Source organism: Fusarium falciforme, chromosome 12 (genome assembly GCF_026873545.1).
Source record: "Fusarium falciforme chromosome 12, complete sequence".
NCBI classification, from domain to species: Eukaryota; Fungi; Ascomycota; class Sordariomycetes; order Hypocreales; family Nectriaceae; genus Fusarium; species Fusarium falciforme.
In genome coordinates this window covers 2,078,656-2,092,028 of record NC_070555.1, presented here as the reverse complement: position 1 = coordinate 2,092,028, position 13,373 = coordinate 2,078,656, and the positions used below count along the sequence as shown (strand labels likewise).

The 13,373-nt window shown below is 51.3% G+C and overlaps 5 protein-coding genes across 5 annotated transcripts; 3 read left to right on the top strand and 2 right to left on the bottom strand.

Annotated features, from left to right (window-relative positions):
• Window positions 1-218: 218 nt before the first annotated feature.
• Window positions 219-3,682, top strand: NCS54_01443900 (Zn(2)-C6 fungal-type domain-containing protein; the record flags this gene model as incomplete). The annotated part of the gene is made up of 4 exons (XM_053159590.1): window positions 219-465; window positions 516-1,447; window positions 1,499-2,456; window positions 2,949-3,682. 4 exons carry the CDS (start codon window positions 219-221, stop codon window positions 3,680-3,682), a joined length of 2,871 nt encoding a protein of 956 aa, XP_053015565.1.
• An 86-nt stretch (window positions 3,683-3,768) lies between these two features.
• NCS54_01443800 (Hypothetical protein) lies at window positions 3,769-5,124 on the bottom strand (the record flags this gene model as incomplete). Its single annotated transcript, XM_053159589.1, has 1 exon — window positions 3,769-5,124. The coding sequence occupies one exon, from the start codon at window positions 5,122-5,124 to the stop codon at window positions 3,769-3,771; it is 1,356 nt and encodes a 451-aa protein (XP_053015564.1).
• A 2,534-nt stretch (window positions 5,125-7,658) lies between these two features.
• NCS54_01443700 (Oxidoreductase) lies at window positions 7,659-8,421 on the top strand (the record flags this gene model as incomplete). Its single annotated transcript, XM_053159588.1, has 3 exons — window positions 7,659-7,982; window positions 8,054-8,168; window positions 8,240-8,421. The coding sequence occupies exons 1-3, from the start codon at window positions 7,725-7,727 to the stop codon at window positions 8,419-8,421; spliced, it is 555 nt and encodes a 184-aa protein (XP_053015563.1). The 5' UTR covers window positions 7,659-7,724.
• Window positions 8,422-8,872: 451 nt separating this feature from the next.
• On the top strand, window positions 8,873-10,082 carry NCS54_01443600 (FMN-red domain-containing protein; the record flags this gene model as incomplete). Its single annotated transcript, XM_053159587.1, has 3 exons — window positions 8,873-9,342; window positions 9,434-9,632; window positions 9,693-10,082. The coding sequence occupies exons 1-3, from the start codon at window positions 8,915-8,917 to the stop codon at window positions 10,080-10,082; spliced, it is 1,017 nt and encodes a 338-aa protein (XP_053015562.1). The 5' UTR covers window positions 8,873-8,914.
• A 281-nt stretch (window positions 10,083-10,363) lies between these two features.
• On the bottom strand, window positions 10,364-11,537 carry NCS54_01443500 (Methyltranfer-dom domain-containing protein; the record flags this gene model as incomplete). Its single annotated transcript, XM_053159586.1, has 5 exons — window positions 10,364-10,404; window positions 10,457-10,738; window positions 10,792-11,134; window positions 11,193-11,297; window positions 11,346-11,537. 5 exons carry the CDS (start codon window positions 11,535-11,537, stop codon window positions 10,364-10,366), a joined length of 963 nt encoding a protein of 320 aa, XP_053015561.1.
• Between the last annotated feature and the right edge of the window lie 1,836 nt (window positions 11,538-13,373).

Genomic DNA, 13,373 nt, shown 5'->3' with positions numbered 1-13,373 from the left:
GGCCAAACTAGTTCAATCTCCAAGAACCAATGAGAAGCTGACGTCCAGCTCCAATTGGCCACTCATCGCCAACACGTCAAGCGGCCTCCTTCGGCACAAGATAAGCCCCTGTCGAATCTGGAAGGAGATCCCGAGCCCCTTCCCTTTTCAAAATCCATTAACTAACGACTCTATCTTCCCGTGATAAGTCCAAGCAAACACCCCAATTTCTCTTCAACATGAGCAACTCAAGATCTAGGCGGACTCATTCTTTTGGTGGGTGCAAGACTTGTCGGAAACGTCATCTCAAGTGCGACCAGTCTGTGCCGAAATGCAACCGATGTCGGCTTGCTGGACTTGCCTGCGAGGGCTTTACACCTGCGTTGAGGTGGTTGATATCTACCGGAAAGGAGGTGTATGATAGACAGCCTCCTCAACTGGCGGAAGCTGGGGGAGAGCAGTTTTCCAGGCGACATTTATACACTGGTAAGCACACATTTATCCTTGACGTGAATCTGAATCTAATTATGCTCCAGAGAAGGGTAGAGAATCCATGAGCAGTGCTTTGGTCAACAATGTTCCCTCCACCATAGCAGCAGCCCTCAGTGAAATCGACGAAGAGTCGAAATCTCTCGAGATTGAAGACCATGCATTAAGTACCTACGAAGTCGGTCCCTTCCGGGTCTTCAAATTCGAATCAGAGCCCTGCCACTCTGTCGGAACCGCCATTTCCGACCCCGTCTCATTCGGCGGCATGGACATCGATGACCTCAGTGAAGGATACTCGGAATCTGTCATTTTTGATCCCACGAGACCGGAAACCTCGACAGATTTTTCTTCGAGCTCGCTTGACTTTTTGCAGTGGGGAGATTTGTTCACTTGGGACGTGAGCATTCTCGACAATCCCCCTCTTCCGATGAACCCGCAGGATGGTCTGGGTGCTCTGCCTATGAATCTCAACTGGCCAACCGAACCTACTGTCAACTTTTCAGAAACGCTTGATCCAATGCTTTCTGTTGACACGACTCCCGATGATGTAGCATGGCCCCAGATTGATCTCGTCGGAGATGCAGCACTCCTACTGCGACACTTCAACGACGACGTCATCAGCCAAATGGGATCCCTCCCCATCAACGAAAAATCCGCCTGGAGAACCCTCCACTATCCCGCCGCAATTATGACACTGAGCCAGCTTACAGTGCTGGACGCAGACAAGGACCAAATAAAGCACGCCAACCTGGCCATCTTTTACGCGCTGATCGCCGTTTCATCGTTTCACCTCTCGTTGAACTCTGCAACGTTTCCGGCCCTCGCAAGACCTGGCGATCATTGGAAGTCTCTTTCAAATCGGACATATGAGGCTGCGAAGCATCATCTGAGACTTAGTCTCGAGAAGGAGTGTCAGCCGCCAAACAAGGCCAAGTACAAGGAGCAGCTCATGGGAATCAGCGCTGTCTTGGCAACCTCTGTGAGTACATATTCTCTTCCATCAGTTTCATGGCTAACTATTTTCTCTTAGCTGCTCTCCGGCAATCAAGACGATACAAGATGGTGTCTCACAGAAATGGAGCGCCTAATAAGCTGGCGAGGACTCACAAAACCTTCCATATCCCGCCGCGCCCGCATTCTACACAACATCTACGCCTGGATGCGCATCGTCTCAGAAAGCACATACGTCTTCCGCGACGAGAACCACACCATAGAAGCCCCATTCTCACGCTCAAACATGGCAAAACGACAGCAGACAAACAACGTGCCTGTGCAATCCATCAACCCCGACATTACCCCTGACAACTTTCTTCATCTTGAGCCGCGAAAGCTACATTCCAGTCACGGACAGAAGGAGTCAAGACGCGATATCAAAGCTATTCATCTAGCGGATACGTCGCAAGACCATGAAAACATGTACATGCAGATATACGGCGTTCCGGAAACATGGCTAAGCCTTGTGTCACAAATAACACGCCTCGCAAACGTCATGGACCGTCTCTCGACCAGGAAAAAGTCGGACGCCGAAATCCTAGTCTCGCTACAACCCAGAGCATCGTATTTAGAAAACGCTGTATGCCTGTTCAAGTCTCGTCACGAGGCAGAGACGGATTCAACTGCGAGCTTGAGTCCTGTTCCTGGCGGTACACCACACATGCACATGGTGCGCGCCTTGGGTTCTGCTCTCGTCATTTTCTTCTACCGACGGATACGAAACGTCAACCCTCTGGTCCTCCAAGATAGTGTCAACGACGTCATAGAATTTCTCCACTCCTTCGACGACGCTCTCGAACAGCACGGTCTTCTTGGACCCGGAACAGCGTGGCCTGCATTCATCGCTGGGGCAGAGGCCATGTCTATTCGACAGCGACACCACATCTCAGCCTGGCTAGACAAGGGCTTCTCAAAATCTGGATTTGAGAGCTATCGAGTGACAAAAGATGTTCTGGTCGAGGTTTGGAGGAGGAGGGATGAAGCCGAGGGTAGTGGTGATTGTTCTACGTGGATGGATGTGTGTAGAGACATGCGCTGTTGGCCATTAGTGAGTTGAACAAGAGAATTACTCGCGTGCAAGATGTCTCTCAGTCAAGATGATGGGGGAGCATGTAACCGACATGAATGTGAATTGAGGTTGTGATGCCGTCAGCTTAGCCTCGGACTTCTTCCTCAGACTCTCTCCACCAAGCTTGATCGGCAGGCAACCCTGCTGAAAAGTACTTGACACGACGATGTGACATCTACACCCTAGTTAGGGTATTTCTTAACAGCTACAGGGATGTTGACGCATGACGCATTGGTCGCGCTGCGTAAGACTCCAGCAGGTTAGGCTTACACAAAGGCTTGAACGACATAAATGCATATAACTCAATCAAGGCTACTCAATCATCTCAATGATCCACGGCTTCTTTCATCTCTCTGTTTTCTCGTATTCATAATGGGCCAGGAATATTCCCATCCAAAGCCAGGCGCTAAACTGCAAGTCATTGGCGCCGGCCTGTCTCGCACCGGAACAGCCTCATTCAGCAAAGCACTCAAAATCTTGCTCGACGGCCCGGTGTATCACGGCGGCACACAATCCACCCTTGGTCCAGAAGCCGAGATCAAGACTTGGATCAAGGTTTTGAACCAGTGGCCGCCAAAAGATGAAGCCACAAGACGCGCCAACCTGGACCTCATCAAGAGTCGCACCGATGGATTCGTCGCCATCACCGACTCACCAGGGTGTGGCCTCGTGTCAGAACTCATGACTCTCTATCCCAATGCCAAGGTAATCTGCACCGTCCGCGATGCAGACGCGTGGCAGCGCAGCATGGAGGCCGTTGGTAACGCAGCGACGCAATGGTTCCTTCGCTTCGTCCTGTTCCCACTGCCAACGATGCGCTTCTTCGTCGACTACATCGATGCGCTGCGTCGGCAGTGGCTGATCATGTATGGCGAAAGGGAGCCGGTGACGAGCAAGGTCTACCACCAACAGATTGCCTGGCTCAAGGAGAATGTGCCACAAGACCGTCTTTTCTTTGTGGACGTCAAAGATGACTGGGAGCCGTTGTGCAGAGCATTGGACCTTCCTGTCCCCAAAGATGTTCCTTTTCCGAGGATCAACGATGGCCAAGCGATAGAATCGTTCGCAAAGTGGCACGTGAACAGAGGGTTGATGCGGTGGCTGGGAATCTTTGGTGTTGTTGGTGCGAGTGCTTGGGCTGTTCTGAGGTGATAGCTCATTCCTCAAGGGGAGAGCTTTCGTGGTTTCGATGTATGTAATGTCGTAGTAGAATTTTTCGAATATTCATCAGGCGCCTTTCATCCGTCTTCAACTCGAAATCCAGATAGAACATTCTTCCGAAACCAGGGCACGTAGACATCCCTAGCCCATCGTGAAAGCTCTCGAATGCCAGCAACGACAGAGTATGTGTCCAGGATGCTCTGCGTGGTTCCAAACTGTCGCTCTGTCCATAGGACCGTCTTGTTACCCTCGCGCGTCGAAAAGACAAAGTGCCAGCGGTGTCCCTGGATGATGATTCCTGGAATGAGCCCCAGCTCGGAGAGTGCCGTGTCTGCCTTTTGTCTTCGTAGTATTTCCTCTTCAACCGATAGAGGACGTGTGGTCAAGCCAATTACAGATTCAAGAAATGCCCATTGGGCTGTATGCCAAACGCCCATTTGCAACTGAGCCGCGTCGAGTTCCTTTCCCGGGCGCTTAGTCTCAATACTCAGGACGATGGGCGTTAGTTGCACGGGCGCAAAGTCAGTGTGGTTGACAGTCAATGTTGGGGTTCGGCGACCGAGGGCTTGGAGTGCTGCAGTGTCGGCTTCGTCGTCGAGGTAGAGGCAAAAGTCGACCATTTTGGCTGTTGAGGAGTAGGGAACGTATTTGCGATGGGGTCGAGCAGTGGTGCTAGAGATAGTCATTAATCGAGTCACAGTGACAATGGACACAATGCAGGCATACCAGGTTGAATAGTTGAACGGCTTTCCCTTACAAGTCCCCGGCTCCCTTAGAATGGCCTGTAAAAGGCGGTGGTGTACCTCCACGTTCCAAGAGAACTCCTCATGACTCTTGTCGTGGCATTGTCGAGCGTGATCGCAAATGAGAGAGATCTCGTCTGGAGGAGGAATACGCCCTGGGAGAACATCCTGTTCACCAGCCTCTTTAAAAGCGAACCTCCATAGTCGTGTATTTTGGCCCTGCACATGGGGACTGCTGAGAATAGTCTCCTTCTGTGCCTCGGGAAGTATCTCGATGCCGCTTCCAATCTCTCGGATCGCGTTGAGTAGGTCTGCCGCAGCGGGAGGCGCAGTGTCGATGTTGAGCTGGCGACACTCGAGTCCTTTCTCTTCGAGTCGTAGACCCAGCATCTGCTTCTTGGGAGAGCTAGACCGCGAGGCGCCTTCACTAGATTCGGACCACGACACGGAGCTCGCGCTTGAGGCAGGGGCGGGAAAGTCGGCGGCTCGCGGTGTACGGTTCGGGTCAGCGAGTTTGCGTCTCTTTGGCGTCTGACGTTCCATTGTGTCTGAAGTCTTGTTGGAGGCTGGAGGGCTGGGCTCCTGTTGCCCAGCTTTTCGTTTGTTGGTGGGAGGGTCAAGCTTTCGCGGAGAGTCGCATAGGTCGGGGATGGTGTCGAGCCAGGAAATCAGGCGCTGGATGTCGAACATGACTTTGGAGGAGTTTCAATAGGACGGCTGCCCTAAATTATGAGTAGTGGTAGTCATGCAGGGCGTTTGGTATCGCGAATTTCGCATGGTAATGGAGTTAGAGTTAGGATTAGAGATGGGCTTGGGGGTGGTTGATGCAGCAACGCACCGCCACGTTTGGTGATCCCTGACACGCCACAGTGCACCGCCACGCCCATATCCCGGCACGTAGTGACTCTACAGGACTCAAGAAACGCACGCTCACAGTGGAAAAAAAATAATGTATGGCAGAGAGGCTTGTTTATTTTGAGTATATGTTTCTCTTTATCCCTTGAAACCTCTCTTTTTTTAACCATCCCAAAAATTGTACTTAGGCGATACATATATGAACCTGCACTTAAACCACGATGACGGAGGCCAGCGAGCAACTCGGACATGTGCTTGGGAAGGGTAACAAAACAGCTTGCCCCGAAAGCTGAGAAAGATCTCTTACTTAGGTTGGCCGGTTTGGATCGTGCCCAAGCGCATTTCGCATGCCTATTATAGGGTTGATCGCGTGCTGGTGACCAGTGTCTTCTTGCTTCCAGGAAAAGGTTCACATGATGCAGCGTGTATTGAGTATCCGACTACGGAGTTGAAAGACATGAGACAGAAAGCCAGTATCGAAATGTTCAAGCCCATCCTTTATCGTCCGATCAATTCTCGCGTATTTGAACTAGTGCACAGGACTCACCAGACCTCTAACTAGGGGCCCTCCTGAGCCGGACTCTGCGACGCCACCTTCTAATTGGCTTTGGTGACCTCCCCAACTTGAAGCGTCTCTTGGCCCCCCTTGCGTTGCGTTTCAGCCACATTCATCAACCTCTGGGGGGGTTGGGTGTAGATCCTCAAACGCAGAAGTATGGAAGACGGCAGGCACCGAATCGCCAAGGACATATGGCTGCCGACGTGCGGGCAGATGTGCCACAACACTGAGGTCAGGTTCCCAAATGTCTTCTTCGTCAGACAGGCTGGCCAGACTTGTGCCGTCCTTTGGTTCTTCCCTCACTTTGCTTGTCAGCGTCAAGGACATGAGGAGAGACATGCTGAACCTACCCATTCTACGTTAACTTTGCTAGCAGATTCCCTCTTTGATTGAAGATGGGATCGCTCAGGAGGAATAAGCCCTCGCCAGGGAGATGCATCGTTTGCTGATTTTTGAGGCCTTCATCGAGATCGTTGAAAATGGCCCTTTTCAGGTTTTCAAGCACACGTTTAACATGTTCAGTCATGCCGTCAATGCACTGCTGCCATCTTTGAGATAGTATTGCCCGATTATAGTCCGTTTGTTGTGTGTTGACTTTAATTTCTGGGACGATCTCGAGCCCTCCGTCATTAACAGCTCTGAGAGTGAATTTCATCTCCCAGTTGAAAATGAAACTCCAACTATACGCCAGTATTATTGTTAACTGTTTCCTGGTCACCAAGGTTGGTTTTTCTTCTTTTTAAATACTTACGTATAATATTCGAAGCCAAGGGGCCCATGACGTACAGAATATAAACCATCAGTGACTGCGCTTTGCTGCCCCTGTATATTGAACACTTGACCATTGGAGTAGCTCATATGCAATCGGTTCTTCACTGGAATAGGTATAAGCGTGTAAAGTGAGAAAAAGGAGAAAACCTTGCGTTTGGCGCAGTCAAAGCCACCTCCCCTTTTCTAGTCCTACTCCCAGTTGAATTCTAAAGAATCAGGGTCGCAATGCCTAGCCCATCACTAAAACTCTAGTGGTATTATAAAATAAAACTCAAGTGATAGATAACTTGCAGCGATTCATATCATACTTTGCAAAGGATAGGATACATCATAACGAGCAAGCCAACAACTTATGAATTTATCAACTTCAGGTACCGGAAGTTCAAGTCTCTGAGGAGAACATACCAATCGGCACTGAAACACCCACAAATTTGCCCTTCTGCAAGGCTGGCCCCGTCTCGGGAACAAAGTTGCCTAAAATGATGCCAATAGCCATTGCCAGGAAAATCCACAGGGCTAGGTAGCGATCCAGAAGACCGAGTCCTTTGAAGGCAGACAGCTGTTGCTTCGGCTGCCCATCCCTTTCTTCTTCTCCAGTGTCATGTTGAAGGCGGGCGGTCGTCTTGCGTGGTAGGTTTGAAGCGATGCGGTGCGTGGTGCGTGGTGCAGGGTGGTTGTGGGTGGCTCGGAGTCCAGCGACGCAGATGAAATCTGTGCCTGTATGAATCGCTACCGTCGAGACGAACACGATCTTATACGTGAATCACCGCGGTCCCTCTTGCGCCCCAAAACTTGCAGCAATCTAGGAATCGCAATGGACGCTGCTGGTCGAAAATCCCGTCGAGCCAATCGCAGCCTCGGCCTGACACAGCCCCGGTGATGGAATTTGCTTGGTGGGGTTGCACAGTCACAGCTGGCAAAAGCTGAACAACCAATCACATCTCGGGCATGACAGGTTCCCAAGAACGTATGTAATTTTCGCCGTGGCCAATCATAGTCTGGGTATGACACAGTCCCTACCATGTCTGAGTGAGGTTGCCCATTGCCTTCAGCCCTCAGAGGGCTTCATATTCAGAAATACCCTCCATCCCCCCTCCCAGATGTGATGAACATCACAAAATCTCTCCTAAGGTTGGGCGCCCGTCCTCGCCTAAATCTCGCATTCCAACTGGTCAACTGCATCTGCTCATCCAAGATGGCCTCTACTGATGCCGCCACGCCCTGGCATGCTGCCTACCCTCCTCCCCTCAACAAGGCCCCTGCGGCCATGACACGTCAGGCAGCATTGGAGATGATAATGGACAGCAAGAATATCGCTGGCAAGAATTATGTCCTCATCGATCTCCGCCGGACAGACCACGAGGTTTTACCTACCTTCCGTGTTTTCCGAGACAACAATTAATCGAGCATCAACTCACCCATTCTGTCATCCAGGGCGGCACCATTCGCGGGTCCATCAATCTGCCGGCACAGAGCCTCTACCCGACCATACCGACGCTGTACAGCCTGTTTAAATCGGCGGGAGTCCAAAAGATCATCTGGTACTGCTGTAGGTCTTGAATTACTGCCTCCAAAACTAGCCGCATACAATGAAAGGACATGCATACTGACTCCTTCCAGCATCCTCTCGGGGCCGGGGCTCTCGAGCAGCTGGATGGTTCAAAGACCATCTCGACGAGCAAGGCGACAGCGATATGGAGAGCGTGATCCTATTCGAAGGCATTGCCGGCTGGGCCAAAGCCGGTGGCGAGTTTGTGGAGTGGATGGATGAGTACGACGCGACTGTTTGGGATAGCAAGTAGTTATTATCTGGGATGAACAAGCCTTGGTGGCCAAAGAGCAATGAATCACGGTAGCTTGAACTCTTGGCGACATTGCGACTTGCTAGACAGGCGGCATGAACATCCATGCCAAAGACTTTGTAGTCCACTAAATCTAACAAGAATAGCTCCCAAAACACAGTCACCGCACCTAGATCCCATGATTTCACGCTGGAGAAATGAAAGGAGAGATGCCGCAAGAAGCCATGGAGACGCAATCTTCATTGAAATGAGGCCCACCCTGGCGGCTCTCTCGCGTGGGAATATCAGACCCTGCAAGGATTCACTCGCCATGGCCGGCGGTGGGTGCGTCCAGGCATGGCTCCTAGCCACGCTTGGCTTAGTTTATAAGGCCTAAAAATCTTTGTCTGCACTGCCCAAAGTGCTCCCCTTCGCGGAGGTGACAGTACATAAAGAGCGCTATTTGTTATGTGGGCTCCCACTGTGTGTCTGGCCTGGAAAGTCGGCATCAAAAATGAGTCTTCTCTGCCACACCCTCCGAGTTCGCACTTTCACAGGCAACCTCCACGCAGGCGCACCTTTCCACGGGCTTCTTGTTTATCGATATTTCTCTGGTAGCATCTCAGCAAAGCAGACCCAGAACCTCAGCCTCGCGATGAACGGGCACGGAGATTTGAACAACTCCCACGCTGGGAGGGCAGCGATTAGGCTTGCCCCCGATCCCGCCTACAGCCAGCAGTCCCTCGCCATTGGCTCCGACGAAGATGACGTCGGAATCCGAGAGCAATATCGCCCTTTTCTTTTTAACGGCAATCCTTCCACCGATGACTGGATCTCGGAATTGGAGCTAAGCACAGCGATCAAGATGGTGCAGTCCGAGATCTTAGACAGAGGGCTCGATCGCCTCCGCATTCTGGTTCTGTACGGTAGTCTCAGAAGTCGGTGAGTGCTTTGGACAAAGGCGGATGTCATCATTTGATCTTTTGCCATCCATTTTAGCTCGGATATTACCAGTCTCACTCACCATCCCCAGATCATATTCCCGTCTGCTGGCCTACGAAGCCGCGCGCATTCTTTTCCGCCTCGGCTGTGACGTCCGAGTCTTCGACCCTGCTGGTCTGCCCCAGAAGGACGACGTCCAACACTGCCATCCTAAAGTACAAGAACTGCGGGAATTGAGCAAGTGGAGCGACGGGCATGTATGGATCAGCCCTGAGCAGCATGGCAACTTGGTAAGCCCCCTCAACTGTGATTAAATGTGTACAGAAACATGAACCTAAACCACATCACAGACGGGCATCTTCAAGCAGCAGATTGACTGGATTCCATTATCCTCCGGCTCAGTGCGTCCTACTCAAGGAAGAACCCTGGCCATTGCCCAAGTGAGCGGAGGATCACAGTCTTTCAACGCTGTCAACTCGCTTCGGATACTAGGACGGTGGATGCGCATGTTTGCCATTCCCAACCAGAGCTCGGTGCCAAAGGCATACACGCAGTTCACATCTGAGCCTGAGGGCAGCCGTATGCTTGCCAGCTCAAACCGCGACCGCCTTGTTGATTGCATGGAAGAGCTTGTGAAGTATACCATCGTCATGAGACCCCACTTTGACTTGTTTGGGGATCGATTCAGTGAGCGCGAGGAGCGCAGAGCTAAGGAGACACAAGGGGAAGTGGGAAAGTAGGCTGCATGATATAGAAATTTCTACAGACCAGTTGCATATTGCTCGAGCCAATCGATCCGGTGTGCACGGGTCTATTTTAATGGAGTTTATTAAATTACGACCTGCCCTTGGTACAGTAATGGATCAGGATACAGTTGAAAAGATAGTACTAAGTCCCGCCGGCAGCCGTGGCAAGCTGCTTCCTCACAATATAATCCAGCAGCTGACTTTGCATATGCTACAGCCAGATTGCGTTTGATTGAGCAGGCTCTTTAAACTCTCATTTTACAGGCCGATCACTCTCAGTTCGCCGCGGGTTTGACAGCATACACCTGGAAGGAGCCTGGGAAGGTTTAGTTGGCGGCTCAATCAGACCAAGCGTCCGGTGTACTTACCTGCCCATTCGTTAAAGTCTGTGATCCCTAGTCGAGCAGCCAGTGTCTCGGCTTCACTTGCCATCGAACTCGACTGGTTCTGGCAAGCACACGTGGACGAGTCAGCTCCGCAGCATGACTCCTTTTCCTCCGGCTTGCAGCAATTCTCTTTCGTCTTTGAACTGCAGCAAGATGGTGCCTCCTCTTCCTCTTCGACAGTGTTTATCCCACAACACGATGTCTTGGTCTCGGCGGCGGTACAGTACACATTCAAGTCATTCTTGCTGTCCACGATGAGAACATCTGACAAAGACCAATTAGGCTCCATCATACTCTAATGGGACGATTCGGCTTACCGTCAAAACCTGCATTCTTGAGAAAGGCCTCATAATCGCTGACCTGGCTAGCTCCAGCGATGCACCCGACGTATAGAGCAATGCTCTTCTTCATCTCCTCGGTAAACTCCTTGCGCGCCAGTATGTCGCTGATGGCAACCCGCCCGCCGGGATTGAGCAGTCGGAACATCTCGTTGAATGCAAGCTGTTTCTCCGCTGCAGGGACAAGATTGATGACACAATTGCTGATGATACAGTCAGCAGTGTTGTCGGGTAGCGGGATAGAGGTGATGGCGCTTTCGATGAATTGAACGTTTGAGGCATTGGCGTGAGCTTTATTGGCATTGGCCTTGTCTACCATATTCTATTATGCATTATTAAATGGATGCTAGACCCGATCTAGATGGCAAGGACTTTCTCACCTTGTTCATATCCACTCCGATGGCCTTGCCTGTAGGACCGACTCTCTTTGCAGCCGTGAAGACATCAAAGCCAGCACCAGACCCAAGATCAATAACGGTTTCGCCCTTTGACAGTCAATAAAACGAAACGATGCGGGGCATGGATAGACGCGCCTCTCTCAGCCTCGCGAGTGCAATTGGGTTGCCACAGCTCAAGCCCAGGTTCGCACCTGCAGGGATACCAGCGAGCTCTTCTTCTGTGTACCCAAACGCTTTCGCAACGGTTTGCTCATACTGACCGGTACTGCTCTTCGTGATTGGACCGTATCGCCTATTAACTTGGTCATATATTTCGTTAGACTCCATTGCTAGTAGTAAATTGGTTAGGTTAGGTAAGAATGGTGTTGGATGAATGCGTTGGGGTGGGGTGATGGGCCTATGTCGTTCGCAAATCTATCCAGATATTATATAGTTCTTGGGAGCGCATCGATAGGAGCGCATCGATATGTCACCGTTGGGAATATCTCGTATGCTGATAAATCAAACATATCCGTCCACCTTTGCGCCTAGGCACCAGTCTGACGCACATGATGGTCTGATGGAAATCATGGACTCCGCCCAAGTAGGCCTTGACCCGTGGCGTCCAATCACGGGGTGTTTGAGACAGTTCGCAGGGAGAGACCTGTAAATGCTGACTAATACGCGAAATCGATATGTCACCATTTTGAGACGGGCTTAAAAATGGGATCCCATCGGTGACATATCGACGATAGGTAGCGACTCATCATGCCTCCGGGACCACCTTCGACACCACGACCCAGGACCAAACGGGTTTCAGCTCAGCACACACGGGAGCGGGTCCGCAACAATCAGCGTCGGCATCGTGCTCGTCGGAAAGACTATATCGTAACGCTAGAAGAAAAACTCGGCGAAGCAGAACAAACTATTTCGAGCCTCAGAGATCAGATCGAGGCCCTTCAGGCGGAATTGACGCGATACCGCCGCTATCAGAATTATCAAAATAGGGCAGATTGTCGCACGCCGCTGCTGCAACAACCTCAAAGTCAGGGTGGCACATCATCGCCACCTCTTGCCGGCACTCATGGCGAAGCCTATCAGCCATGCAATGTTGTCTCTGATACAGATGACCTCGGAGCTGGGAAACTGTCCGCCCCAGCTTCCACAGATCCACTGGTCTCCGATGGCCAACCTGGATCGGAAGTCAACGCCCTCATCTTTCCACCAGCTGAAAATCTTCAGGCGCTTATCTCTATAGCTCAGTCATCTGAACCTGTCACCGGACCTCTGCTGGCTATAGGATCTGCCTCAACATCAAGCCCACGCTCTGCACCTGAGCTTACTTTCACAGCTGCAAGCTACCAGGCTGTCGCTGAAGCCGGAAGTCTGCTATCTGAAACAGTAATGCCAGACCAGATATTGGCCCCAACAACACCCTGCTGCTCCAGTGATCCCTCATCGGGTGCACAACTAACTGCCGACACAATAAATCGAATGGCTCTCGTTCCGAGTCAGGAGACCCCGCTCCTAATGCCTGCATACATGCTCGAACCAGCGATGGAAGCCTACTACCAAGAAAAAGCTTACAGCGAGTCCACAATGCTTTGCTCCGAGGCATATATTCTTATCGCGCAACACAACTTCAAGGGTATGAGCCAGGGAGACGTGGCTACATGGCTATGGAACGGCTTTCGCCGCTCACTTCAACCGGGTGGGGGATGCCGCGTTAATACGGATATGCTATTCAGCCTTCTGGCATTCATCAGCGATACCTGACCCTACGTCCTGCCAAATGTGATAGCTCTACATCAGATTTTTCAACAAGACATAACTTTGTGCACTGCATGGCTGCTTGTGGACTTCTGAGGTTTCAAGGAGAATAGTAGATACAGGGCTGAGACAACATGTTGGAAACTTGACTGACACTGTCAGGCATTTCGATGAGCTAAGCGAAAAGGTATCGCGCGTTAAACCGTCGATGCATTTCGCCCGCAAGGACCTGTTTCCGCTTTTAGTTCATGCAATAGCAACCCTCGACTTTGATGCCGCGTCTTAGAAACTAATGCGTAGGTTGCGTGCAGCTTGTCGTTACATTTTGGCCCTGTTCTTCCTCCAGCTCGACAACGTCCTCGCTCTTGAATACCGTCGTGACGCTCTCAGATATTGAGGCAATCACGGCTCTGG